The sequence below is a fragment of the Panicum virgatum genome, chromosome 6N, assembly GCF_016808335.1.
Source record: "Panicum virgatum strain AP13 chromosome 6N, P.virgatum_v5, whole genome shotgun sequence".
NCBI classification, from domain to species: domain Eukaryota; kingdom Viridiplantae; phylum Streptophyta; class Magnoliopsida; order Poales; family Poaceae; genus Panicum; species Panicum virgatum.
Window position 1 is genome coordinate 220051 of NC_053150.1, and position 27877 is coordinate 247927.

Below are 27877 nucleotides of genomic sequence, written 5' to 3' on the forward strand. Positions count from 1 at the left end.
CTTATATTCCCTTTTTTATTGTTTCCCTTTAGTACTAGGTCTACAATTACCTTTAGATAAGCTAGCTCTTTAGTCTGTATGTATTTTTAGTCCATACTCTATGTGAGTAAAATGATGTGAATAGTTAATGTTTTACTTAGGAAAAATAGTTCTTCAATTAATTTGGTATAATATTGTGACTTAATTAGTCAAAAATGCTATTTTAACTAGGCAAAGTATTGTATTGGCTAGGCAATTTAATGTTTTTGCTGGCCCCTAAACCTCGATCATGTGGTACAGGCCCTCGCTCTACAACCTCATATGATTCCTCCTTGCGCCATCCTCCATCTACCAACCTCCACCATCATAACAATAGGGAAATTTTTATGTGTTCTCATCTACTCGTTAGAGCAAAAGCTATCAATTTCCGGTTGGTGTGATTGATTTTTTGTTTTGTCTAATCATTCATGTTGTAGCTATGCTAACAGCTGCAGAGAGAGCTAGTTTGCTTTAGGTATGTATTCAAATATTATGTTATACAACACAAATCTGTAAATAACTGCTTCTATGAACTGAAAAATCAAATGGGTTTCTTTGTCTTGAAAACAAATTATTGCACATGTAATGCAGGTCAGTCAGACTAAAAAGGATCGAGGAACAGTAGTCATAATTTATAAGAAGAAATGTTAAGAAAATGATTTGCAGACAGCCACCACTTTAGTTCCTTATTCCAGATAGAAAGATCATGCGTTTGCTGGCATGGTTGATAGTAAATGTGAGTGTGCTGCTATTTCTTTGATGATAATTTTTAACATGGAACTTAGCCCTTTATGGTTAAACATATGCATTTTCAACTCTGTAGAATGCTGGTCATGGCCAAAATTTGGATGTAGATACTTCACAATCACCTAATGTATTTCAGTTAGGATGCCGAACGACATTTGTTGATCGAGATAATTTCCTGTTGCATATTGGCCATTACTCTTATCTAACTATTCCCATCTATGATTCCATGATAGTTTCCTATTGCTTCTTTCTCATTACACTTATTTTTAACTATGTTATATGATCATTGATCTCTTCTTACCAGTCACTGAAGATTTTTTTTGCCCATTTTGCTACGTACGATGTGGAAGCTTCAAGGTATGAAAGTAAAACTTCTTTCATATCATCTTTTCACATACTTCATTGCTTGCTGCCGTGTGCTGGTCATAAGGAGTGTTAGAATAATTGGATTGATTCATCCCAAACCCTAGAGGGTGGGGTAAATAGTATAGAGTACATGGGCCTACATGGGCCATTATATGGGCTGCATACACATACTCCAACACCCCCCCTCCCCGCAGTCTGAACTTCCGGCGCAGCGGAGTTTAAGACTGGCCAAGAAAGAAAGCACACCCACAGGATAACCCCCCGCCCCCCCCCCCCCCCCCCCCGCAGGCTCAACTCTAGCCACGAGTGGTGTTGAGGCTGGAACAGAACTCGGAGAAGACCGCAGAGGGGAGACCCTTGGTGAAGATGTCGGCAAACTGGGAGGTGGTCGGGATGTGTAGAACTCGAACATCGCCGATGGCGACCCTGTCACGGACAAAGTGCAGGTCGATCTCCACGTGCTTAGTCCGTTGGTGCTAGACCAGGTTGGTGGAGAGGTACACCGCGCTAACGTTATCACAGTAGACGAGCGTGCTCTTGGCGAGCGGGCTGTGAAGTTCAGCCAGGAGCTGCCGGAGCCAGGAAGCCTCTGCCACGCCGTTGGCGACAGCCCGGTACTCGGCCTCAGCACTGGAGCGAGAGACGACTGGCTGCCGCTTGGACGACCAAGAGACAAGATTGCCACCCAGGACCGGCGAGTGTCTGGACACCCAGCCCAGTCAACGTCGGTGTAGACAACAAGCTCGGCGGAGGAAGACCGGTGAAGAAGAAGGCCGTAGTCCACAGTGCCCCGAAGGTAGCGGAGGAGACGCTTCAGGGCAATGAGGTGTGGCTCCCGGGGATCATGCATATGGAGACAGACCTACTGAACTGCATATGTGATGTCCGGCTTGGTGAAGGTGAGATACTGCAGAGCACCAGCAAGGCTACGGTAGGCAGTAGGATCAGCAACTGGAGGGCCCGCATCCTCTGATAGCTTGGCCTGAGTGTCAACTGGGGTGGAACAGAGGTTACAGTCTGTTATCCCGGCTCGCTCCAGAATGTCAAGAGTGTACTGCCTGCTGGTGGAGGAGAAGGCCAGAAGGACGGGGCTCGACTGTGACACCCAAGAAGTGGTGGAGCACGCCAAGGTCCTTCATAGCAAACTCCTGCTGCAGAGAGGTGATGATCTGCTGAAGCAAGTGCTGACTGGAAGCTGTGAGGACGATGTCATCAACATATAGCAGCAGATAGGCCATCTCATCTCCATGTTGATAGACAAACAGGGATGTGTCAGACTTGGCCTCAGTAAACCCCAAGGTGACCAAGAACGTGGCAAACCGAGAATACTAAGCCCGAGGAGCCTGCTTCAAGCCATAGAGAGACTTGTTGAGCTAGCAGACCATATCTGGGCGAGCGGGATCCACGAAACCCGCCGGCTGACTGCAGTACACGGTCTCAGTCAAGGTGTCATGAAGGAAGGCATTCTTGACGTCCAGCTGATGCACAGGCCACGAACGGGAGAGAGCCAGCGAGAGGACCGTGCGCACTGTAGCAGGCTTCACCACTAGGTGCTGGGTGAGGCCCCGGAGAACCCAACGAGCCTTGTAGCGATCCAGAGTGCCATCAGCTCGCCTCTTGTGCGTCCAGATCCACTTGCCAGTGACCACACTGCCACCAGGCGGCGGTGGCACCAGATCCCACGAGTTAGCAAGGAGAGCCGCGTACTCCTCTTCCATCGCACAGCGCCAGTGAGGGTCCGCCAGGGCGTCGCGGATGGAGGAGGGTACAGGAGAGACCCCCGGCTCCGCGGTAGTAGTCGAGAGGGCCACGGGCCGAAGAACACCAGCCGCCCGCCGTGTCACCATGGGATGTAGTAGTCGGCGGGTGGTACACCATCGACTCGACACGGGCGGCAAGGCGAGGGTGGCGAGGCAGCTCCGGCGGCCCTGTAGGCGGTGACGTAGATGAGGCTGGCACAGGAGACACCTGCAGCGGCGACGTCGGAGCAGGAGAAACCACCGTGCGGCGCTGGTAGACACGCACGGGTTGCGCATAACGCAGGGGAGGCATGGGTGCCGCGTGTGGCCAGACGGGGGAGGACAGGGCCTTCGAGGCCACGCGTGGTGCAGCAGAGGACGAGGGGGCCTCCGGGGCCGTGCGTGGTGCGGCAGGGGCCTCCGGGGCCACGCGTGGCGCAGTAGGAGACTCTAGAGCCGCACGTGGCACACCTGGGACCACCGAGAACAGGGCCGGCACATCAGGGAGGCACACCGGCGGAGAACCTACAGAACGCTCAGACAAGGGTGGCTGAACTGCCTGGTCAGTGGGAAAAAGGGACTCCAACTCAAGGTCAGAGGCTAGGGTGGTGGTGGAGGAGAAAGGAAAATCCGATTCATCGAACACGATGTGCTGGGAGATCAGGACCCGTCGAGTCATGAGGTCAAAGCAGCGGTACCCCTTGTGGTCAGGAGAGTAACCAAGAAACACACACTGAGTCGAACGAGGGGCCAGCTTGTGAGGAGCAGTGGCGGAGGTGTTAGGGTAACACGCACACCCGAAGACACGGAGGTGATCGTAGCGAGGAGGAGTACCGAAGAGAGCATGGTGCGGGGTGGGAGCCGGGGAGGTAGTAGAGGGGAGACGGTTGATCAAGTAGGTGGTTGTGTGAAGACTCTCCGCCCAGAAGCGAGCGGGAAGAGAAGCCTGGAACAAAAGGGTGCGCACAATATCGTTAGTGGTACGAATCATGCACTCAGCCTTGCCATTCTGAGCAGAGGTGTAGGGGCAGGACATGCGCAACTGGACACCACGAGTGAGGAAGAAAGGGCGGGAGGCGTTGTTATCGAACTCACGCCCATTGTCACACTGGATAGCCTTAATGGTGAGGCCGAACTGAGTAGACACCCAAGCAAAGAAGTGCGACAACATGGAGAACGCCTCAGATTTGAAGCGCAAAGGAAAAGTCCAACAATAATGAGAGAAATCATCAACCACCACCAAATAGTACTTATAACCAGGAACACTGAGTACAGGGGATGTCCACAGATCACAGTGTACAAGATCAAACAAGCGATCTGCATGAGAAGTGGAGGTAGAAAAAGGAAGTCTAACATGATGCCCTAACTGGCATGCATGACAAAGATGCTCATCAGGAGCTCGAGTACAAGGCAGATCTGCACTACGACTGAGCCAAGTAGTAGAAGAGGTGGTGGCAGCGAAAACAGCTGACGGAGGCGAAATCGAAGGCGAGGCAGCGGAAGGTGGAAGCCTGAGGGTGTAAAGGGGCCCCGCACTGTCACATCGGAGAAGTGGATGCCGGGAAGCCAAATCCTTCACAGTAAGACCAGAAGAGTCAAATTCAACAGTGCAAGAACCGTTAGCTGTAAATTGACGAATGAAAAGAAGATTATGGACCATATGAGGGGCAACAAGAACATTGGGAAGACGAAAAGAACCAAGACTGCCCGCATCCCCCACGGAGGTGATAGGAAGACAAGAACCATTCCCGACCATGATGGAAGAAGGACAAGAAGAAGGTGGAGGTCGGACAGAAGAGAGTATACCAGCAGTCGGAGTGGTGTCGTAGGAGGCCCCCGAGTCAACAATCCACTCGGTACCTATTAGCGGTGTCAACCCCATGGAGCTGAAAGAGCGAGCCAGCGCAGCCTAGTCCCATCCAGCAGGGCTGGCCGGAGGAAGAGGCTGAGCGGGTGAAAGCCAGGATGCCGGCGGCAAAGGAGGACCAACGCCAGCGAACATGGCCGATGGCTGGTGCTGAGCGCGAGGACCCCCCTGGGGCCTGGAACATCCACATGGAGATGCGCCCTGACCATGGGTTGGAGAAGGATGGCCAAGGGGCACCACCAGTAGCAGCAGGGGTGGGAGCAGGCATCGGTGTATTCCCACGAGCGGCACCACTGCGCCCACTCCATCGACGATGTCCACCACGCCCCCCCCCCCCCCCCGCTCGGCCCGGGGGGGAGGAGCGCTGAGGAGGGAGTGTGCTGGAGGAGTGGCAGGGGCCGGAGGAGCCGCAGGTGGCGCGGGAGTACTCGCAGGGGCAGCTGGAGGAGCGGCGACGAGGACGGTGGAGGAGGACCCCTTGGAGAAGCCCCTAGTGATCTCGTCGAGTACCAGATCATCCCGAAGCTGCAGGAAGGAGGGGAACGGCTTTTGCTTGGAGATCCAGGTCTTCAGGTGGCCGTAGGTGTCGTTGAGGCCACACACGATGTTGAGAACCAAGAAACGATCCTTCACCGGCCAACCAAGGTCATAAAGGGCATCCGCCATGCCCTTCATCTGCCGGCGGTACTCGCCAACGGAAAGGTCCCCCTGCTCGAAGGTGCGGAAGGCCGCATCGACCTGAAGAGCCCGAGCATCGGCATTGCTAAGGAACTGGCCCTCGAGAGCCCACCAAGTCTGGCGCGTTGTGCCCTCGGGAGCACGGACGATGTCCTGGAGATCTTGGGAGAGGGTCCCAAAGATCCAGGACAGGACGATGCTGTTGAGGTGCTGCCACGCCGGGTCCCGATCCGCGGCGGAAGTGTCGAGCAGCACGTGGTCGTCGAGGGCATAGCGGCGAAGGGTGAGGAGGACCAAGTCCCGCCAGCGGCTAAAGGAGGTAGACCCCGGGTCGAGGACGACAGGAACCATGGCCCGGATGTTCTGGACCCCCGCCGCCTGGAGGTGAAGCTGGGCAACCACCGGGTCGGCAGGGTCGGGCCGGGTGCACTTCGGATGGGGCGGAGCCGGGTGGGAAGAGGTGGCCCCACCCTCAGCACTGTCCTGGTGAAGCTGTAGGTCGGGGGCGGTATAGAGGAAGCACTCCACCTCGGCGACACGACGAGTGAGGGCATCCGCCTCAGCGCGCTCACGCTCCCACACAAGAGCAGCCGCGCGGGCACGCTCCTGAGCCGCCGCGGCCTCAGTCTTGGCTGCACGAAGGGCGGCAGCCAGTGTAGCACCGGCGGGGAGCTCGTGGAAGACCTGACCCCCATTCCCCGCAGAGTCTGAGGTGGCCGGTAGAGGGGCGGTGGCAGTCAGCGGCGGATCGGTGGCCGGAGGGTCCCCGACGGCGATGAAGGACAGAGACGAAGACGGCCCGGCAGTGTACATAGAGCCAAAGGGGCCCCTTTCTGCGCCCAGGCCCAAGGCGGCCCAGCCCGACCCAGTCCAGAGGCTATGTAGCGAGTCCAGCGAGCGCAGGGGAGCCGTGCTCCACCCTGCGCTAGCGTGGGATGGGAGCAGGGAGCTCCGAGCACCAGCCTGGGCGGCAGCAGCCTCGGCGGCGGCAGCAGTGGCGGCCTGGAGGGCCGCATCGCGCTCCGCCGAGCGGCGCGCGGCCGCCTGGGTGGTGGCGGCGGCAGCCATGGAGGAGGTGGCCTGTAGCGCTGACGAGGCTGGCGGCGCGGAGGAGCGGGGCGGCGGCGCGGAGGTGCCGGCCGCAGTGGAGAAGACCGGCGGCGGCGGCTGCGGTGCGAAGGAAGCAGAGGACCGGGCGAGGGCCGTGGAGTAGGGGAGGGGAGGGAAAGAGGAAGAGGGAGGCGGCGGCAGTGGCTCCCTGCCAGCCATGGCGTGGCGGCGGTCGGCAGCGGCGGCGGCGGCGGTGCCTGCCTGAGGTGGTGGTGGTGGCGGCTGGGGAGCAAGAAGAGAAAAGAGGAAGAAACCCTAGGCAAATGATACCGTGTTAGAATAATTGGATTGATTCATCCCAAACCCTAGAGGGTGGGGTAAATAGTAGAGTACATGGGCCTACATGGGCCATTATATGGGCTGCATACACATACTCCAACAAGGAGCACAATTGTGCCTGCTATGTTTATGATTAAAGCACATATTCTTTTGTTACTCACAGTGCACAATTAATTTATATTATTTCTTAGTGATCCTGTTATATTTTGATTTCTTTGTTTTTACAATTAACCTATTCTTTTTCTGAAGCCATATCTAATATAATTATTTTGGTGTACAAGGGTCTGGGATGCCATTTAAACTCATCGCATGACCTATTCCACTATGAGTTTTGGGTTGGTAAACGTTTCGAATCTCCATTGCATGATCTCCTTCAATCCTCATTGTTTTATAAGTATTATACATTTATGTGCTACTCACAGATATTTGAAGAGTACCAGATTGTTAATGTTAGCCTGAAGGCAGATGCCTGGAGAACGGAGGTAAATTGATGACAGAGATGAAGTTTAAGATGCTTTTCAGTTACATTTCATTTCGCTATATATGAAGATGCAGTTGACGAATTTAGTACTTTACATGTGTTCAACTTAACGTGTCCCTGAGTGTTCTTCTAAAGTTAGTTTACAATGAGGCTCCTGACTTAATTGGTCACTTGAAGGACACCGCACTTTATTTAGTCCAGCACAACTACTTGCTTTTGTGATTTTCTTACTTTCTTGAGTGCAGAAGCCAAGGATTAAAGAGCTGAACTTTTCTGCCTCACTGAAAATCTAACATCTTCATTCCTCCAAAATTCTTGAAATAGCATGTTGTGCAACTCAATAAGTTTTCTGTGGATAATGTTTAACATGCTTAGGATGCATGGTGAATATTGCTCCAAATGGAACAACTCTTTTTTATTGGTATGTAATAACTAATGATCCCTACTTGCAGCTTTTTGCAGAGGGAGTTGATCCAAGGCACCAAACATTTTATTACCGGTATGCTCATTCTCCTTTTTTTTGGCACCATTTTATTTCTCTGGCTTACGTAATTGTGTTCCATCAGCTCAAGGTTTAAGAAGTGTAGACGATCGAAGACCTCAACTGAGAAAATTAGGCATGTACATTCACATATTATGGAATCAGGGTCACCTGAAGATGCCCGGGCAGGATCTGAGGATGACTATGTGCAAGGGGAGAATGGTACAGTGTGATCATATGGTCACTTTAATTGTTATATCCTTATATCTATGAAAAAAGCTGACACAAACACGTCTATCTGTTATAAGTGTTTTTTTTTGCTTGTAAAAAACTATCTTTTGTCTCTCCTATTTTATTAGTTGGAAAATATGCAAATTCTGAACCATTTGTGCAATATCACATTATGTTGAAGCGTTTTTTTGCCTTCATGGTTCTATAAAAGTTGAACCTCTAGTTTTTTGGTGGGAAATTTCCAAAATTGGTGTCCTATTTAATAACTTGGAACTCGGTGTTTGTGATTTACAATTATCATTGATGTGCTTGCTACAAAAAACTTCATTGTTTCCTGCTCTAGTATTTTTCTGGGTCTTGTTCTGTTGTTGCCTACCTTTATTGACGACTCATATGGTAAAATTCAGGGACTTCTATAGCAAATGCTTCAATTGATCCTGCCCAATCTTTACATGGTAGCAATCTTTCACTACCAACAGTACTACAGTTTGGGAAGACAAGGAAGCTATCTGAGCGAGCTGACCCTAGAAAGTTGTCCTTTCTGTTTACATTCTTGATATCATGTTACTCTCATAACATTGTTTCTTAAGGTACTGCTACTGCAATTGTTTGATTTATTGTTTCCCTGTGTTTGTATTATCTGGCAGTCGGCAACTCCTGCAAAAGCGGCAGTTCTTCCATTCGCACAGGGCACAGGTCAATGGAAACTATTAATCTCTTTTCAACTATCTTTTATGTAGTTTGCACACATTTGTGGCAGAAGCAGGGCTTGTTTGTGTGTTCAGTTCAGTTGATTGAATTACATTATTTTTAGCTACTTATCTGATGTAGTTTACCTAACAAAACTGATAATGCATTTTTGTATTTTGATAGATCCATTATTCCACCCCTTAGTTAATTCTGGCGCGTACATAAGATTATGGAAAAGCTTATATATACTTTAATTTTCTTGGTTGTTGTGCTTAATATGTTGATAATTTTGTCCAAAGAACAAAATAATAGCTGAACCTTGTCTTTTAGAAAAAAAATCCAATCCGATGCCTACTAAAGGACTCCCTTCACTTCTAAATCCTCTTGAATTGAAATCAAAGATCTGGAAGGATATTTGCAGACCTAAGTGGAAGGTAGTGATCTCCTAAAAAAACATCTTGTGTTAGAAAGTACATGACCTCAACTATTGCAACCTTGTTTTTTACTCTAGGGCTCTACATGCTCTTATGAACCTAGCTCAATGTGAACAATATCTTTTTGAAAAGAAAATGACAATGATAGCTCGCGGTTGAACATCTCTAACCACTGTACAATATCACCATCCATCATTGCCAGAATCCTACTGATCTATGTAACATGATGTTTGGCATTACAACTTGAAGGTGGGAATCAGTATGGCACCAGAATATTAAATCCTTCCTGAACCGATGACCCACTAGGTTTGAAAATTTGCAACACCTTGAGGACAAACTTTGATCCATTTCCTCTGTCCCTTGTGAGCCCCCATGCTCCTCCAAATTACTACTTCCATTCCCTAATGTATGACGTTTTAGATAAAAAAAATTTGTGCTCGAAATTAACTAAAGTTTGCTTTTTGTGCATCATACAAAATAAACTAGATGGAGTATCAGGTATTAGGTGAAAAATATGGATTTAGAGGCCACAACATGGCTCCTATCATTTCTAGCATTTAGGCAAATTCCACTAGCTATCTGTATGAGGTCACTAATTTATGCCTACACCATTAAGTGAGTGACAGGAAAACTGTTAACCAGCAAAAGGGATTAATCTTTGTTTTTTGAATTAGGGTTTTCCGGCTTTTGTGTGAGTGGATGTTGAAAGCAGGTTTGCATCGCCGTACTCCACTTTTAACAAATCCAGGTTGTCACTAAAAAAATGGTGTACTCCCTAGTGCTGAAAATTAGTCTGGGGAAGGCAATTTCTTGACAGCCTTACCCTTGCATAATTATTTGTACAATTTTGCAATGAGGTTGGTTCAAATTCAAAACTTCCAGGCCACAAGTGAAGAGACTACCACTGCACCAGGTCCACCCTTCAAAAGAATAAACTAAAGATTAAGAATTTTAATTTCCAAGAAACTTCAAATTGTGTGGAAATAAAGTCACAGTGATGTAGCTGGGAGACATGCAGAAATAGTGGAGTGTGGTCCTCCATTTTATACTTTTAGCCAACAATGCCTACTTTGCGTAATGCCATTTATCTCACATCCTATTTGTTCTGGTGGTGCTCTAAATTTCTTATTTTTTACAAATGCAATTCTTAACAAATCAAGCAAATATCATAGTATTACATAGTTCAAATATGTGACCTTTTCGCAATGTAATGTACATTTTGATCCCTTTGTTATTTTATTATGATGACTAATAACATTGGGAAACAAGTTGCAAATAGTACATTTTTCCAAAAAAAAAGGTACCAAACTTTTTTTTTGGCTTAGATCCATTGCACTGTTCCTACAAAAATGTTGTTCTATTAGATTTTTAATACTATCTATTTTTATATAAATTAAATCTGCACATATGTTATGCCTTCATTGAAGTCTTGCCTGATTGTATCATTATAATTCATTGTAGCCCATGGAATTGGATCAAGTGTTCTCAGACCGTGATAGTGAAGATGAAGTTGACGATGATATTGCTGACTTTGAGGATAGAAGAGTAAGTGACAAACTTGTTTGTGAAACATACAATTTATGCATGTTGTATATCCGCTTGAGCTTCAGTCATTTCTGCCTAGCTGTTCAATTATTGTGAATTTTGACTTTGCTGAGTCCGTGCAGATGCTTGATGATTTTGTCGATGTTACGAAAGATGAGAAGCTTATTATGCATATGTGGAATTCATTTGTTCGAAAACAAAGGTCAGGCCTATCTTTACTTAGTTCTAACTGTCTATCATAGTAGGCAGGAGTGGTTTGATTCTGCTGTTACTATTTTTACTTAGTTTGTTATGATAATAAGCAGCTTGGTGAACAGAGAAACTATAATTTCTCATGTGTTCAATTTTAGCTGTGTACATGAGCAGCAGTTATCAAGAACTTCTTTCAGTGAAATGCTGAAAACAATTGTTCATCTTTTTTTGTGTACAAGCTTCATCAAGTTGGGCTGTTAAGTGCTTCATCAAGTTTGGTTGTTAAGTTGTATGTGGTCCCCTTCGATTTTATCAAATGGGAAAACTGTGAAAACATTGGTCAAAATTCTGTTGTTAGAACTTAGAAATGGTACAAAATTACAAATACTTCCAAATTTATCTTGCCCCCTTTTTTTCTCTTGCCAGTTGCCAGTCCAAGTCAAGGACAGTTCTACCATCTCCATCCCCTCAATTAACGCCACTAGACCTCAATGCTGTCACCTCCTGTGAACTTTTGCAGATCCCACATTTCCACCGCATTATATACCCACCGGTCCCGATCATGGCACATCACTGTTGGTTACGGGCTGTATTGGCAATGTGATCATTAACAATATCCATATGCATTTTGTTGGTGTGGCTTCGGCCGCTGCATCATCATTCAGCTGCTGGAATCACAGTGGATGGCAGTCACAAGTTAGCTCCCCACTTCTATGACCCTTATCAGAATATAGCACGTAGGCACGGTGGCCTATCATCTCCGCCTGCCAGCCAACACGCGAATTCACAATGGCTTCCTTGATGCGTGCTGAGTTTTTTTTTCTGAAGCTTTAAAGTTTGATTATTTGGATGAATTCGCTGTTCTCAAACCTAATGCCTTACCTCCAGGATTGTTTTCTAGTTGAGTACGGCTTCTGTGTTGAGCTTTCTTTTTGCCATCTGAATTGCTTTATTGTTTCCTATCGTGGCTGGATAGAACTGCTTTATTGCTCCATTTTTATATGTAGATCCAACGAAGCATTGAGACTAGTACTATCCATGTCATTCGATCTTAATTCTAATTGTTTCAGAAAATATAAATTGCAGGGCGCTAGCTGATGGTCATGTACCTTGGGCCTGCGAGGCATTCTCCCAATTTCATGGACGGCGACTTGTGCAGAACCCTGCTCTACTGTGGTAAGTGGCTGATTTGGAAATACATTAGTCAAGACCTCATGTACTGTGCGTATGTGCAATGCTACTTATCCGATTTACAATTCCCTCGCTTGATGGACAGGGGCTGGCGTTTCTTCATGATCAAACTCTAGAACCACAGCCTTCTAGACGCCCGCACCATGAACGCATGCAACACAATCCTCCAAGGTTTCCAAGACGAAAGCACGGACCTGAAGTAATTTTGGTGCTTTGAGTGAAAGTTTTAGGGTACCATTGATTCCTAGGGAAGAAGAAAATGGGGGTCATTGTTTCATTCATGACTATTGCCAATTGTATTAATTGTTGTTGCTGAAAACACACGTTGCGGAGGCAACTCTCAAACTATAATATTCAGGTATATATTTGAATTTAATGAATATACTCAGCGTTGTTGATCGTTGTAGCAAGCGTTACTCAACCAACTCGTGTGCGCACACACGCATAGTTCTGTGTATTCCTATTTGTGGGCAGCAAGGACGTATGATTGTAAATGCTCCTTGTGCCCCAAAACAACGAAAACATAGCCCGTATATAGGATTCAAAAAAATGAACTTGAAAACTTCTGCCAAAAATAGTTGAATTATGTGCATGTTTAGCATATAAGATATATGCCAATGAAAATTTTTGTATTTCACAGACCTTTCAATTTTGTTTTGCAACAATCGATATTTTGGAACAGTAGAATCAGTCTTTGCAATGAAATGATCGTCTTGCAAAGACTAGTTTTTACTGATATATATCTTGAGTTTGCACACAAGATTATGCGTCAGTTTGTCATCAACTCAGTGTTAACATGTCATGAAAAGTGCATGTATAAACTACACTTACAGTCAGGTACTCATGGTTAGCTACAGTACAATAGTAGTATTGACTACTTGACATAGTGTTGCCGCATAAACTCTTATCCATCACGTGCCACTACACAAGTGACTACTTTCTAAAATTGTCAGTTAAAGGTGACACCAGGAAACATCTCAACCATCAGGGCCAGTGTAAACCCTTTAGTCATCTGATGCCCTGCTGACAAGAGATGTTTCAAGATAGGAAGCCTCCCCCAGGCATGCTGCCTGGCCCCTGCGGCGCAATCTTCCCTTGCATCATCTGCACTGCCTGATTGTGGCCCTGCATGAACTGCTGCCCCATTCCTGTGCCCACCATCTGGGGCTGCTGCTGGGGCTGCATCTGTTACTGCTGATGCTGCATTTGCTGCATATGTTGCTGGAGTGGCATCTGCTGCTGCTGGTGTTGCATCGGTTGCATCTGCTGCGGCTGCTGGTGTTGCATTGGTTGCATCTGCTGAGGCTGCTGCTGGTGATGTTGCATCGGTTGCATCTGCGGCTGCTGCTGCTGCATCTGTGTCTGCTGTTGTTGCATTGGCTGCATCTGCGACTACTGTTGTTGAATCTGCTGCATTTGCGACTGCTGTTGTTGCATCGGCTGCATCTGCTGCTGCTGCTGTTGCTAGAGTGGCAACTGCTGCTGCTGAAGTGGAAGGCCTTGCTGCTGCATATGCATGTGTTGCTGTTGCAGCAGCTGCTGCTGTAACTGTTGTTGTTGTTGCTGTAGCTGTTGCTGCTGCATTGGTGGTTGCTGAGTTGATACCTGAGGTTTGAACACCACCATGTCCTGGACAAAAAAGGCAATCTTTCAGCAAATGCAGATAATTATGTTGAAGTATATATATTTTTAACTACAATCAAGATTACTCCAGGGAAGAGCATGCCAATCAGTCGACCTGCTTTGTCAGACATTGATAGCAGCAGAGTTTGCGATGTTAACTGTATCACAGCACACTGAAATTGAGGACCAATTGGGATTAGAACTGTACACAATAACTGCCAGAAAACTAAGTCTTTCAAGACGGCAGGAGATGAACCGCAGCAGAATCACAAAGGTACTAAAAGATTAGAACCAGCCACACAATAACTGCCAGAAAACAAAGTCTTTGAGACAACAGTAGATGAACCACAGCAGAATCACAAACATACTAAAAGATTAGAACCAGGCACTGACCAGCTTCTTTTCTTGTAGTTGTCCAAGAAACCCATGCTGATTTAAAGTCCGGAATACTAGAAAGTCTGCCTTGCCAACATATTGTCTGCAGAATGACCACAGAAATGTGTCACTCATGGCATATTACAAGAAAATGTGACAATTAGATAAATCGACATCGGAAAGAATTAAGTTCAGAAACAAACTTGTTGTTCATATGCTCTTGTACTATGAGGCGAACAATCTGCATAGTTTCTGGCCAGTCTGCTAGAAGTCTGCATACATAGAAGGTAGGGCTTTCAGTCTCCTAGTTAGTCAGGAAGCATGCACGATTTGAAGCACAATTTGAAAGTAGCAACAATGGGTTACATTGGAGAAAAAGATTGATCTTTATTATACCCATAGAACACATCAAGCAAATTGTACATGGCATAAGCATCAATAGAATATAAAGACCCAAAAAAGAACAATTCTAGTGCAACTCATTTCTTTTCAGACGAGGACAACAATGACATCAACTAAGAACAATAACTCCTGATCCGTGATAGTAATCAACAGAAAACACTAATGAAATAGAGATTCAAGAAAATACAAGGATTATTGCAATAATTCAAACACTTACGTTTCGGACGCTATTCCGCTCCTATAACCCTGTCAGACAGAGAAAGGGTGAGAAATATCAACAAGAAAAAAGAGCTAATTTTTTTACACCAAGTTTAAGCAACCATGTTATAGATTCAGGAGTTTATCTAAACAAATTCCTCCATTTTTTACAAAAATGATGCTGAATTGTGTAAATCTGAATTGGTCGGCGTCAAGTATTCCAAATCGGAGGTAGTACTCTATATCAATGAGCTTAGCAAGAAAATGGGTCAAGACAACACAAGAGTTAACTGAATGAGCATAGAAGTGTCACCATATCTCAGGAGTAATTCATTCAGCTAGTAATACTGCAGATTAAAAAAACTACTGGAAGGTTTAATAATTTTTACAAATAATGTACAATTTTTGGGAGTTCAATAATGCAAATAGAGACTTACTTCAAGTTTACAAATAAATACAGGCTGTCCTTGCCTCTGTCCAGATAAGGTCCCCTGAAATATAGATAGACAGCAAACATAAATAATTTATCAATGTTACAGAATTTGCAGTTTTGTTTGTGTGTGGGGGGAGTGGGTGGGTGGGGTGCGGGCGCAAGGATTTTACCTCCCAGATTTTGACATACTTTGGTGGTGCCTGTTGGCCATTGGGATGCTGCCCAATAGGCATATTCATGGCTGAATTGTTAGTCACACCTAGGGAATTGACTCCAGTCTGCTGGGCCATCCCCGGTGTCGGCATCATTGCAGGTGCTGAAGAGATAGCAGTAGACCCAAGGCCACCCATCACATTTTGGTTTGCACCAATTCCACCTTGGCCACCCATCACATTTTGGTTTGCACCAATTCCACCTTGTCCTAATTGTGATCCAGCCATCAAGCCTCCTTGTGCCACAGGTTGCACTGATTGACCCATGCCCATGCTGCTTTGGATGTTAGGCAGAGAGGATGATACGGCTACGTTTGAATTGCCTGATACAGTAGAAGTGTTTGAGCCAAATGAACCAAGACCCGTGCTCTGTACCATCTGTTGAGCAGCAATAGGTTGTCCAGGTCCAGACATAGAGGAGATGACAGAGGGTGTCGATGTCATGCCACTTGATATCATGTTCGATATGTGGACTTGTATTGGTGTTGTCCCTATGTTAGGCAGTCCCATCGAGGTAGCTCCTCTTGTTAGAGAAGTTGAGTTCATCAGCCGAACCTGTGACAGATTGTTGAGGAGGCTGCCATGACCACCAGGCCGAACCGGCTGTTGAACAGGGTTTATTATAGGTTTGTGCTCTTGCACACTATCATTTGCAACATCTGCTTCTTGTGAAATATGAGATGGTGATGAGGTTTGCAATGCTGATATTCCTTGCGAAGCCACATTTGAAATAGGTGTTATGTGTGAGAAAGTAGGTGCAGAAACCATCGGCGGTACGGTTGCTGGTTCCTAACAAAATAAAATTCGAATGTATTATTATTTTATTAGAATGAAGAAACAAACAAAGAGGTTCCAATAACTGTATAGCTTACCACTTTAATAGTTGCAGTAGAAATGCCTCCAACTCCAACTGATTGACGGCCAATCATTGGTCCATTCACTGGAAATATTTGATGGAATTAGCCATCATGTCAAGGTATGCAATAACATGGATTAACAGGCAAAAGCAAATCGCAATATTAGGTGGATCAACTCATCATAATTCCATTTCTATAAGAAGATTACAAATGAACTCCTGAAACTGACAAATATGACTAACAGTGTTTTATGGCACATAGCAACTTATAATACTAAAAAATTACTCTATGGAACAAATAATGCAGCCACTTAACAAGAATTCATATGCACAGTAGTAGTACATTTACATATCAGTACATATACATTAAATTAATGTGTGTAAGCCTCACAATATATCAATCTCATGTTAATTATGACAAACTCCTTCAAACAACTACTACCTATATGCAATTCAGATGTGACTGATTTAAAAAAAGATCGACATCTCAGAACGAAACACAAGTATTGCCAGTTAACACCTTTAGGATATGTGACCATCTCTGTCCTATAATGGTGCTTGAGCAAAACATTTGCCCAAACTGACAGAAATATATTCCAGTGATACAAACTGCTAGAAATATAGTGATCAACTTCTATGTTTAGTGTATTCATTTTTGCAATTACAGGATAAAACATATTTCAACTCACCAAACTGAAGGTAGATTTCACTGTGCAACAAGAAATCACACTATATCAGCGCCAAATGTGATCCAATTTTTTATGTGTTCTCACTAGTATAAAGCATCACAAGCACAATCCTTTGAGCCTTTTGCACAACAAAGGTACTCTTTACACAAAACTAGATCATGTAATAGCATATTCAAAACCCTTGTCTGCTGCAAAATAGTCGGCCATATTCATTATTACTTTTTCTGCCATATGTTAGGAATGCCGGCCAAATTGACACATCAAGAATAAATTCACTTGGGTAATTTTTCCTCAGTCAAATTGAAACTAGTATTCGTTAAACCAATTCTCACTAAACTAGGTGAAAATACCTAAACCTCTTTTATAAAACTTTCCCAACATCCCTTCTGCGCACAGATATCACATCAACAACATTTCCTTTCTATAAGGGGAAGAACCAAAAACATAACTTATTGAAAAAAGTATGCCTAACATTAACATCTTTTCAACCTGAGGAATTGGCATTTGAAGTTGGTCCTGACATTGTAACTGCAGGTGCAGTGTCCATCTTCGTTATGGTTTGATTTGGGGCCATGTTCCCATGTAAAGGACGACTTAGAGCAGTCCGCGCCTCCATGAAATTCTCAGATAGAAGAACAAGGAAGTGTGGGTTTTTTGCATGATCGACTGATGGATCAGCAGCTCGAGGATTTCGCTTGCCCTGTAGCAGAATATGGAGTAAGGATCATGTCCATGCTCATCACAATTGTTGAAGGCCTTACAAGGTCCAATTGTATCACATAAGTTTAAAGGAATAGTCAATGTCAACTAGGAAAATCAGAGTTGGTGAAAGGTCATAACTTACAATTTTAGCTAGTATACTACTCCCTCCAGTCATTAATATATTATATTTTTAGTGTAATTTAGAACTAAAAAACATCATATATTAATGACCGGAGGGAGCAATGAATTTAATGCCTCCTCCGCTGTAATATAAACGTCACAAAAGCTTAGTCTAGACTTGATAATCAATTTCATTCAGTTTTTGAGACCATTTTTCACCAAAGACATTATCAGGGGACTATAAGTACTTGTGCACAGATGTGGGCATAGACATATTTTTTTTTCCAAAAATCAATGTATTAACCACTCCCACATCCATGAAGTTAAAATGAGAAGTCAGATTGAAAGTACATTAAAGTGAGTGATATCGACGTATCGTACTCTAAAAGTATGTTTTTATTACTTGAATGTACTCCTTGGTTCTTTTTATTTGACATCCAAGAATCCATGCAGTCAAAAGTTCGTACAGTACATCAATAGATTAATGAAAGAACTAAAAGAATCAGAGAAAGGGAATAGACGAAGGTTCAAGTCCAACACAAGTGACAAAATTACCGCATTATATATAGCCTTTAATGTCGGAACCTGTTTTGGAGATATCACTGACAATGAGACAGAGCACTGCATCCAAAATATTAAATAAAATAAACCAAATGTTACTGGCATTCCACTGAGAATTTGAGATACAGGAAATAAATAATAACAAGCTATGGCAGAACTTGTGCAGCACCTGAGCAAATGATTTCGCAACAGTCTCAGCATCAGCAATAGAAGGTTCTTTTGATGACTCAATGTTCTCTTTGTGATCAGTGCTTTGAGTAGGAAGACGATAGACAGGTGTAGGCAAAGGATATGGATTACTTGCCGTGACAAGTATGCAATGCTTTTGTGCTTCATGGTTTTGATGACTTTGGGTTGTTGTATTAGGACTGCCTTGAAGTATCTAGTTGCACATAAGAAAATGACCATTATGACATCAATAAAATTGTGGACATTGGACAGGAGCTAATTTAATGTTCCAACGAAAGAAAGATCAATGCTGTGTAACCAAAGATTTCATCACGTAAGTTTCATCCCTGCGAACAAAATGGCATGATGCCCTCCAAAAAATGCAGCAGACTATCATGCTTATTTCACTCCATTCTTATCTCTGGGTAATGCAAATATATTACCAGTAATAGTAATAACTAATTATTACTGATCCATACTATGGCTCCGTTATTTTGAGTAGCACTGTCTGCGGTCAGCTACGGCAGGTAGGATCAAAAGCAATCTGCTCCATTCATTTAAAGAATCAAATGTCTAGAGGCATCCGTAGCAAACCAGTTTTAGCGGAAAACAGATACACCACCGAAAAGAACGGTGCCTATATACACTAAGAAAAGAAAGGCAGTGTTTTGATCAAGGCATTTACTAAACTGTCCAGGATTCAAAACAGTGTGAACACAATATTCAAACTTTCTCAGTCAAATAATAGCCTGTGCAAATCATATTGTGGCCTATATTTGAAATAATCATCATTCGTGTGCAATATTATTCCCAACTACAAAAGTAATTAAACAACAATATTAGAAAAAAAACACCTGCAAGGAGAGCTACGAATCGATGTTTGTCGTCAAGTGGAACTATAAAACATCTTTATTCATAGAGAACTGGTTAACAACAAAACAAGGCAATGGAATCATAGGCAACAATGGCAAAAGAAAGCATATTGTGCTAACTGCAGGCATCATTCTCTCTTAACAACACAACTTGGAAGATACACAATGTTGAGATCTTATAAAGGGTGAAAGAAAAGTTCCTAACTGCTAATTTTTGGCCACGAGGAACTCATCATTTGCAACAAAATTTTAAACAGCGTCAACATGTCAATACCGTCAGTGCTTCAGCGAGACCTTCACAAGTAGAAGCTTCGCTAAATCCTCCACCACTGAATGATATTCCCGACAACCATGATAGGAAAGCATCGGTATCTTTCGTCCATCCACTGCGCTGCACACCAAAAGCTGCATTGGAAAATGATGTTAATAACTTACTACCTCCATCCCAAAAAGAATGTGATCCTAGCTTCATCCTAAGTCAAACAATTATAATTTTTGACCAAGTTTATATATAAAAAAAGGGGCAGCCCCAGTGCATGAGCTCCCGCTTGTGTAGGGTCCAGGATATTTATGGTGCCAAATAAGTATAATTCAATTCATCATGAAACATATTTTCATATTATACATTCTTGGTGCCATAAATTGTAATACTATTATTATCTATAATTTTGGCCAAACCTATGATAGTTTGACTTAGGCCAAAATTAGAATTGCATTCTTTTTGGGACAGATGTAGTACTTGTTTGATAGTGTAAATTAGCTGACATGGTGATGGACATGGACGAAATATAGGCATACCACTGTAAGGTCCATGGGTATGAAAAACAACTAAGGCAAGCTCAGGTGGTGCTCCTGCAAGCTTCTGCACACATGAAGAACAAGTTATACATTGACACAATTCTTGGAATAGCATACACAAACTGAGAACACATACAATTAACAAATCATTAGGACAGAATTACCTGCCCTGGCAGTTCACTTGCACAGAAGTTCCTGCACATATTTGAATTTCCTCCACAAATAAGTCACTCCACAAATAAGTCAAAAAAAGTAAAAATCACATAGCAGAGTCGTGTGAAAAATGAATTATGACATGTTGTTTAAACGCTACTCACTAGTCAACTGTGTTCGTCGTGCCGGCCATTTAATCTATATCATCACATTTAATCTGTTTTTAGCCCATATAATCAGCCATGTAGTCTGACTATTCGCTAAACAAAGGGTGACCGAATGTTTAGCGTTTATGCTAACACTGTTCAAAAAACTGACCAAGATTTTTGGTATGCCAATCAGATTATTATTTTTTAAAAAAAATTGTGTATAGTTGTGACAAGACAGAAGATTGAAGGCATGGGTACTACAGATAAATAAAATAGATGATAACTCCACAAGGGAAGTTCCAAAAAATGGTTTGCAAAGCCAACAACCTGCTAGTGGTAGGTAACACCCTTCCACCTAGCTCCTAAATCCTAATAGTCACTTGGTCTGTCTGATCGCCAGTTAGTAACTCGGTGCTCCAGCGTATTAATTTATTTATTAAACACTAGCAAAAGAGATCATTCCCTCCTTTCCGACAAGCAATGATCAACAAACCAAATCAGGAATCATCAAACAATCCAACCCCAATCTCTGGAAGCTTAATTTGTTTTAGAATTTCCCCAAAAGCTTAAAATAGTCCTCACAGGTTCCCACGATATGATCCAGCGATAGAGACGGCGAACACTCTGGGCGACTGGCCCTCCCCCCTGAACCCTAGCAAAGAGGCAACAAGAAATTTCCCCACAAGCACCTCCGCATCCAAGCCTCCCCGCTTGTCTCGCGCACTAGAGTCTGAAGCATGAGCTATGCCGGGAACAGAACAGAACAGGACAGGACAGAAAAGGGGCATACCGCACGATCTTCTCGACGTAGTCCGCCACAATGGTGGACCAATAGGGCCCCATCGCCGCCGTCCCCTCGACGGCAACCACCAGCTGCCTCTCCACGGCCGCCATCTGCCGCCCTCTGCGGCGAACCCACTCCCTCCCAGAACTCTAGCTAATCCAACCTCCCCGCCCGCTTGGCTTACCCCCAAATCAGTTCGCGATTCTCCTCTTCGTCGCCGTTGTCTCCGTCTCCGCCTCAAACAACACGGGTTTGGATTTATTATAGAGGGCCCAAGCCCAAAGGCCTATCGATCAAGTCCCGAAGCCCATTCACCTCCTGTGGGCTCGGTTTTTTTCCCCTCCGCGTAAAAGGCCGTGCGTGTTGACCACGAACCCACTGATTTCCGTATGTAACACGCACCCACTGATTTCCATAGAGTATTACTTATTACCTTCCGCTTATGGATGGCAACGGGTACAAATTACCGCGTGCCTGCGGGTAAAAACCCGCTAGGGCTAGAATTTGGGTTTGAATTTGTACCCACAGGTACGGGTGCGGGTTTATATTTGAACCCGACAGGTAAAATTTTGCGGATTTAAAAAAATTGTACCCATACCTGTTTACCCACGAACCCACAAAATTAACTGACACGTGGACTCCATATACAACTATATAATCACTTGTGATAGGGTTCCATTCATTCCTTCCATCCCCCTCCCCGTTCCCCTCCCTGCCTCCCTTTCACAGCCGCCGCCCCTGCTCCCGTCCCCCGCCGCCGCCGCTAGCCAGCCCGCGCCAGCGCAGCAGCGCTCCTCCAAGCCGCCGCCGCCAGCCCGCTCCTCCAAGCGGCGGCACCGCCAGCCCTCCCTCTAACGGGTCCCGCTCGGGCACTCGCCGAGACCCCGACGGCCCGACCCTGACCCCCGCCGCCGCCGCTGCAAGCCAGCCCGCTCCTCCAAGCCGCCGCCGCCAGCCCGCTCGCCGGCGTCCGCTCCTCCAAGCCGCCGCCGCCAGCCCGCTCGCCGGCGTCCGCTCCTCCAAGCTGCCGCCGCCAGTCCGCTCCGGCTCGGGCGCGCGCTCGCCCCCCAGGCCCCCTGGAGGAGGCAAGCAGGGAGTGCCGGCGCCCCAGGAGGAGGCGAGCAGGGAGTGCCGGCGTCCGACGGCTCGAGCCCCAGTGACCCGCATCCGCCGTCCGCCGGCCTGATCTCCAAGGTTCGCGGCGGGTTCGCGGGCGTACCCGCGGGTGACGCGACCTCGATTTACGCCCTTGGCAGCTCGAGTTCGAGTCGAAACCGAGAGCGCAGGCGACGCGGAATTGAGAGATTTAGAGAGACGAGAATAGAAGAGACTAGGAATTGAGAGATCTAAAGGATTGGGTAGGGTAGATTAGAGGAGACACAAGCACACAAAGACTCGCCGCGCCCACGCAGACCGAGGCAGTTGTGTCATGGGGATGCTGTCGCTAAATCACCTCATGCTCAAGCAGAAGCGGTGGAGCCGCCGGCGAACCCAAGCTCTCACGCTCAAGCAGAAGCGGTGGAGCCGCCGGCGAACCCAACCTCGCAGTAAGTCGTCTCCTAGTCCCCTCGACCTCTCTGTTATTCTTCTCTTTGAAATCTATTGTGTCTGCTTTGCGTAGTATTGCTCCATTGCCCTAGGTATGCGCTTCCTCGTAGAAAAAGATTAGCCTTTTATAGCGGTTCATGTTTACTCACATTACTTCATGGGGTAATCTGTCCTTTCGAGGGAGAACCAAACTTTACATCTACATTGATCTATACTAAGCAACGAAACACCAAGGTTGCCCCTTTTTTCTAGGACTTAGAGCCATGCTCTTTTTTGGGTTAATCAGATACACACCACTATAAAATGTCACGGTTTTTAGATCTGTCATTACTATTCACGATGTTAGGCTGGGCTCACCAGGACGCCCATCCACTGTTCCAACTACCACCCTCTCTGTCTACAGCGCCGCACAGTGTATGAGCGCTCTTTTTTAGGCACACAGGATATTATACAGGTGCCTGAAAATACTTCACAATCAAGGCGAACTAACAGTATCAAGGCGAGCTAACAGTATCATACGTGGTGAAACCGTTACCATGCGTTAAAGTTATTTGGTATTGGAGTTCAAGGATTAAGAGGAGAGTCTCATGATAGTTCAAAGGTCAAAAATGGGCTTACTCCAAATGTTTATGACCTATGTAGTTTTTTTCTTGAATCAAAACAACTTTTTTATTAGATATATTTTATTACTACCTCCTCCTGATTACATATTTATATATGATGTCTGGACATATATTTTGTACTGCAGTTATTTTTTTAATCTGGACGTCCTATATTAGCGATTGGAGGGATTTGTTTGCAACAATTTTGTGGTAGAAACAAACTGGATTGTTCTGCTTCCATCCATATGCTTGCGTTGCTAAAGTTAGGGCATGTTTGGTGCTCGGGCGTGGGTTGCCTCGCGTCGCTGGCACAAGCCCTGATATCCTTGCCCATCCCGGCGAGCTAAAACGTCTCCGCCAGATTCTAGACAAAGCTTGCTCGCACGAACACCGAGATGCATCAGCAAAGCTACCAAATGCACAAGTTCATTGGCTATCCTCGATGGTCAAGGCGAAATAGTACTGAGCAAGGCTACCAAACAGCACCTTAATATCTGTCTGATTACCATGCATGGTGTGCTGCAGATGGATCTACTATTACTCTAGTACCACAGAAGGACTTGCTCTGCCAAGAAGGTGGTGAAAGATCCACATATTTGGGGCCAAACCTTCCTGAGGTATGTCATAACATGTTGATAATGAAAAGCTTATATTACAAGTAAAACATCTCTATGGTTGCTCTAAATGATGGGACTATACTAGCTACGTAAAAAATTGTGAACAGATCTTCTAGTATTTACTTTGTTGCTGCTGTGACAATGAAGGCTAAGCTCTAGCCTCCTCTAGCTATAGAAAGATGAAAACATTACAGAAAATGCTATTTGAAATACACAGCCTGCATAAACATAGCCCCCCTATAGAAAAGATGAAGGCAAAAGATGAAACATATGGCGAAATATTGTCCTTCTGTAACCTGAAGCAGACTGTTTCAAATAAACTGCTGCTTCATCTAACAACTTAATTAGCAAGGATTTGTTTCAGTCAAGAACTCAGTCATAGGTGGCCATTGCCTCTGTCAGCCATCCCTGCCCTCTGCCACTGTGTATCATTGTGATGCTGCACATTTGTGCAAACATGGAGAGATAACCTTGGAGCCTGGGATAGTATGCCCATGTAATCCCGTTGCTTAAAGACTGAAAAAATATGTTGCCTTTACAACTTCACTGTTACACTATTCTTTCATGCTTTTGCAGGATATCTGGTGCCGTATACTTTCCCTAATGTCACTACAAGATGCTGCTCAATCTGCCAGCATATCTCACACATTTTTACGTTCTTGGAGATGCTACCCCTATCTAAATTTCACTAAGGAAACACTGAAACAAAATGCAAGTGGAAAGGATTATATAGCAAGGCGTTTAATCATGACAGTTGACCAAATTCTTACAAATCACTCAGGCATCGGCGTGAAGACACTTAGGCTTTCTTTCCCTTATTATTGTGAAGTTGATGCTTGTCAACTTAATCGTTGGCTTCAGATTGCTATCACACCTGGGATTGAAGAAGTCACACTTTTTCTGCCTCCAAATTACAAGAAAAAATACAGCTTCCCGTGCTCGCTTTTATTTGGTGGGTGTGGAAACTCAATTAAATACATCCGCCTCACCGAGTGTGCCTTCCATCCCCCAGTTGGATTTGTTTGCTTGAGAAGCTTGACAAAGCTGCATTTGTATCAAGTGCGTATTACAGGTGATGAGTTAGGGTCTCTTGTTTCCAATTGTTTTGCTTTGGAGAAGTTGGAACTCAAATGTTGCGATCGGCTAATCTTCCTGAAAATACCATTGTGGCTAGAGCGGCTCAGCTTCCTTGTGGTGTCTGAGTGCTACATGCTACAAGTTATAGAGAGCAAAGCTCCAAACCTCTTCACTTTTAGATTTTTTGGTGGCCCAGTACGCCTCTCGCTTGGAGAATCTTCACATGTGAAGAATCTAGATATTCAACTTGCTTATAGGCCTAACTCTCTTCTTTATGCTATTACCGAGCTTCCTTCTGCTGCGCCAAATCTTGAAACTCTTACAGTAACTTCGGTTAATGAGGTATACTCTAAAACTTCAGATTACCAGTGTTATGGCGTATAGTCATGCCCTGAAGTATTAGTAACCTGATGTATCTTAACGCAGATCGTTAATACACCTATGGCAGCTGACAAGTTTCTCAATCTGAAGTACTTAAGGATTCATCTTACTGGTTTTTCTAAGGCTTTTTGCCCAGACTATGACTATCTGTCTTTGGTTTCGTTTCTGGATGCTTCACCTACCTTGGAGACTTTCATCCTGAGTGTAAGTTGTTCTTCATGCAATTCCATCTTTTTTTAGAAAAAAAAAGCTTTTATATCTGTGGTTAATCTTAAGTGACATTAATCTTATCCTGTGCAGGTAAAGCAGAATGACATGAAGCATGATTCAGTTTTTGGGAATGCCTTGCATGTGGGGTCGATTCCTGCACACAAGCATAGCAGGCTTAGGAAGGTGCAGATCATTGGCTTCTGCTCTGCAAAGAGCATGGTTGAGCTCACTTGTCATATTCTCGAGAATGCAACATCCCTTGAAAGCCTTACATTGGACACCATATTTGATCAGTTTGATCAGGGTACAGTGGTTGAGCATGGCGATTGTGGGAGGCGTTGTGTCCAAAAATACAGTGGATGCGGTCTGATTTCAAGGGAGATGATATTGGAAGCACATGAAGCTCTCAGGGTTGTCAGTATATACATCATAGGAAGAGTACCCCCTGCAGTTCAGTTAAATGTTAGGGGGCCTTGCAGCCAGTGTCATAAGGTACCGTAGTTATCCTATAACGTTGTATTTGTTTCCAGCTTTGTTTTTAGGTTGACTCTTCCTTTTTGGTGCTCGTGAGGGTCGGGTCCAATAAAAACATATACATTACTGTATATGTTTTCATACTGCTAATTTTGGTTGTGACTGTGATTTTACATTCGTGTACTTTGTTTCTGAAGGTATTAGAATATTTCAATCTTGTCGTTTCTATGTGTCTGCAACAATTCAAGTGCGTTAGAGCATCTTTAGCAATTGCCTGTGCATCAAATCAAGGTCCTTTGGCCCTGTTTGCAACTCTCTCAGCAGTCAGCAGTTTCTTCTACATGCAACTACAAAAATAAGCAGGAAGGCTGCTCTTGTGGCTGCTAGCAACAGCGCTTCCCACGCTTATCTCTACCTAATCTCCATTTCTCTAATATTAAAATAAATAAATAAAAATAAATAATAATACTAAAATAACACATACCTCACGGGTGGGACCGATTATGCATTTTTTCATCCGTGCGTCCCTTGCTATCTACAGTATATATCATGGATCCATGTGTGGTTAAATTTCTTGTCTAATTATCATCTCCGGTGTCCGCTGCGCTATGACTTCACCATGGCGCCCCCTTGCATGCCCTCATAAATTCAGCCGCGGCCCCTGCAACGCCTGCTTCCCTTCCGATCCGTGCGTTCTGTATTCATCGCCATGTTTGACGACGCTGAATCGTATAACAAGCGGAAGGGGACAAGATGCTGGAGAGGACACCGAGGCATATGGGATTTGGGACCTGGAGGAAGTAGCTGCCGAGCAGGCGGCGAGTATGCAGAATCGTCGAGCTCCACAAAAATGAAGATATGCGGCTACCCATATCATCAAAACTGCCAATCGACCTGCAACCTGCCCTCAGGTATGTGATGCACAGCCCGGTGAGCTCAAGTCTGGCACTAGGGGCGGTGCCCAAGGGGTTGTACATATATGCCACGGCATACCCTAAGAACACAAAACACTACTTATCCTAGTGGTTAGTCACCATTGCTTGGATCTGAAAGACCTGCCTTCAAATCCTGAGAAGGCTATTTTTGCGATCTTTTTTGCCCGGCATACCCTTAGCATGGAAGCTGGGTCCGCCACTGCTGCCACGCGCAGTCGGTGAGTAGCCAACGAGCAAAGTTGTACCCAACCATTGTTTTGATATTTTTTCAATATTTTGCAGTAATATTAGCCAAATGGTGCTTTGTGGCATAGCATTTAATATATCTATCCCACCACTCCAACTCTTCACATTAAATTTGCCTACTAGAAACATTGCATTGTCTAATCATAAACAAAATTTTGCCTAGTCAAAATAACATTTTTGCCTAACTGAATCAGAATATTATGGCAAATCAATTGGGAAATTATTTTGCCTAACTAAAACATTAAATTGCCTAGCCAATACAATACTTTGCCTAGTTAAAATAGCATTTTTGACTAATTAAGTCCCAATATTATACCAAATTAATTGAAGAACTATTTTTCCTAAGTAAAACATTAACTATTCACATCATTTTACTCACATAGAGTATGGACTAAAAATACATACAGACTAAAGAGCTAGCTTATCTAAAGGCAATTGTAGACCTAGTACTAAAGGGAAACAATAAAAAAGGGAATATGAGATGCTAAAAAACCCCTACCAAATGAAATGCATTATTCTTCGATTTCAAAACCATATTATTGCCTAAACAAAATCATATTATTGCATAACTAAAACCATATGAGTGCCTAATGAAGTGTATCATTTTGTCTAATAAATAAACGTATTGTTTGGCACACAGTCA

General features: G+C 44.7%; 2 protein-coding genes and 1 pseudogene across 6 annotated transcripts; 2 read left to right on the plus strand and 1 right to left on the minus strand.

Annotated features, from left to right (window-relative positions):
- Positions 1-12252, plus strand: part of LOC120679657 — a 61087-nt pseudogene extending 48835 nt beyond the window's left edge.
- Positions 12253-12742: 490 nt separating this feature from the next.
- LOC120678651 (mediator of RNA polymerase II transcription subunit 25-like) lies at positions 12743-21385 on the minus strand. 4 transcript variants are annotated; one of them, XM_039959909.1, is made up of 15 exons: positions 21151-21385; positions 20223-20253; positions 20059-20122; positions 19535-19665; positions 18390-18602; positions 18215-18280; positions 17327-17537; positions 16165-16232; positions 15251-16081; positions 15085-15138; positions 14667-14695; positions 14251-14319; positions 14066-14150; positions 13788-13845; positions 12743-13678 (listed from the first exon to the last, which is right to left on the minus strand). In XM_039959909.1, exons 1-15 carry the CDS (start codon positions 21252-21254, stop codon positions 12999-13001), a joined length of 2694 nt encoding a protein of 897 aa, XP_039815843.1. In that variant the 5' UTR covers positions 21255-21385; the 3' UTR covers positions 12743-12998. The 4 variants fall into 4 exon arrangements, with proteins under 4 accessions (XP_039815843.1, XP_039815844.1, XP_039815845.1 ...); XM_039959910.1 differs by having other exon boundaries at positions 13340-13678; positions 13759-13845; XM_039959911.1 differs by lacking the exon at positions 13788-13845 and having other exon boundaries at positions 13340-13678.
- Positions 21386-21844: 459 nt separating this feature from the next.
- Positions 21845-26281, plus strand: LOC120678939 (F-box/FBD/LRR-repeat protein At1g13570-like). Of its 2 annotated transcripts, none has more exons than XM_039960399.1 (5): positions 21845-22691; positions 23820-23911; positions 24488-25330; positions 25415-25573; positions 25670-26281. In XM_039960399.1, exons 1-5 carry the CDS (start codon positions 22574-22576, stop codon positions 26078-26080), a joined length of 1623 nt encoding a protein of 540 aa, XP_039816333.1. In that variant the 5' UTR covers positions 21845-22573; the 3' UTR covers positions 26081-26281. The 2 variants fall into 2 exon arrangements, with proteins under 2 accessions (XP_039816333.1, XP_039816334.1); XM_039960400.1 differs by having other exon boundaries at positions 21845-22646.
- Positions 26282-27877: the final 1596 nt, after the last annotated feature.

Bases quoted from the DNA above. Each gene is read 5' to 3' on its own strand.
- LOC120678651 (XM_039959909.1), bottom strand. From the start codon at position 21,254: ATGGCGGCCGTGGAGAGGCAGCTGGTGGTTGCCGTCGAGGGGACGGCG. The intron at 19,666-20,058 runs GTATGCCTATAT...TTTCCAATGCAG, and splicing joins TACCCATGGACCTTACAGTG to CTTTTGGTGTGCAGCGCAGT. The intron at 16,233-17,326 runs GTTGAAAAGATG...AAATATTTCCAG, and splicing joins TTCAAATGCCAATTCCTCAG to TGAATGGACCAATGATTGGC.
- LOC120678939 (XM_039960399.1), top strand. From the start codon at position 22,574: ATGGGGATGCTGTCGCTAAATCACCTCATGCTCAAGCAGAAGCGGTGG. The intron at 22,692-23,819 runs GTAAGTCGTCTC...GGTGTGCTGCAG, and splicing joins CCGGCGAACCCAACCTCGCA to ATGGATCTACTATTACTCTA. The intron at 23,912-24,487 runs GTATGTCATAAC...ATGCTTTTGCAG, and splicing joins TGGGGCCAAACCTTCCTGAG to GATATCTGGTGCCGTATACT.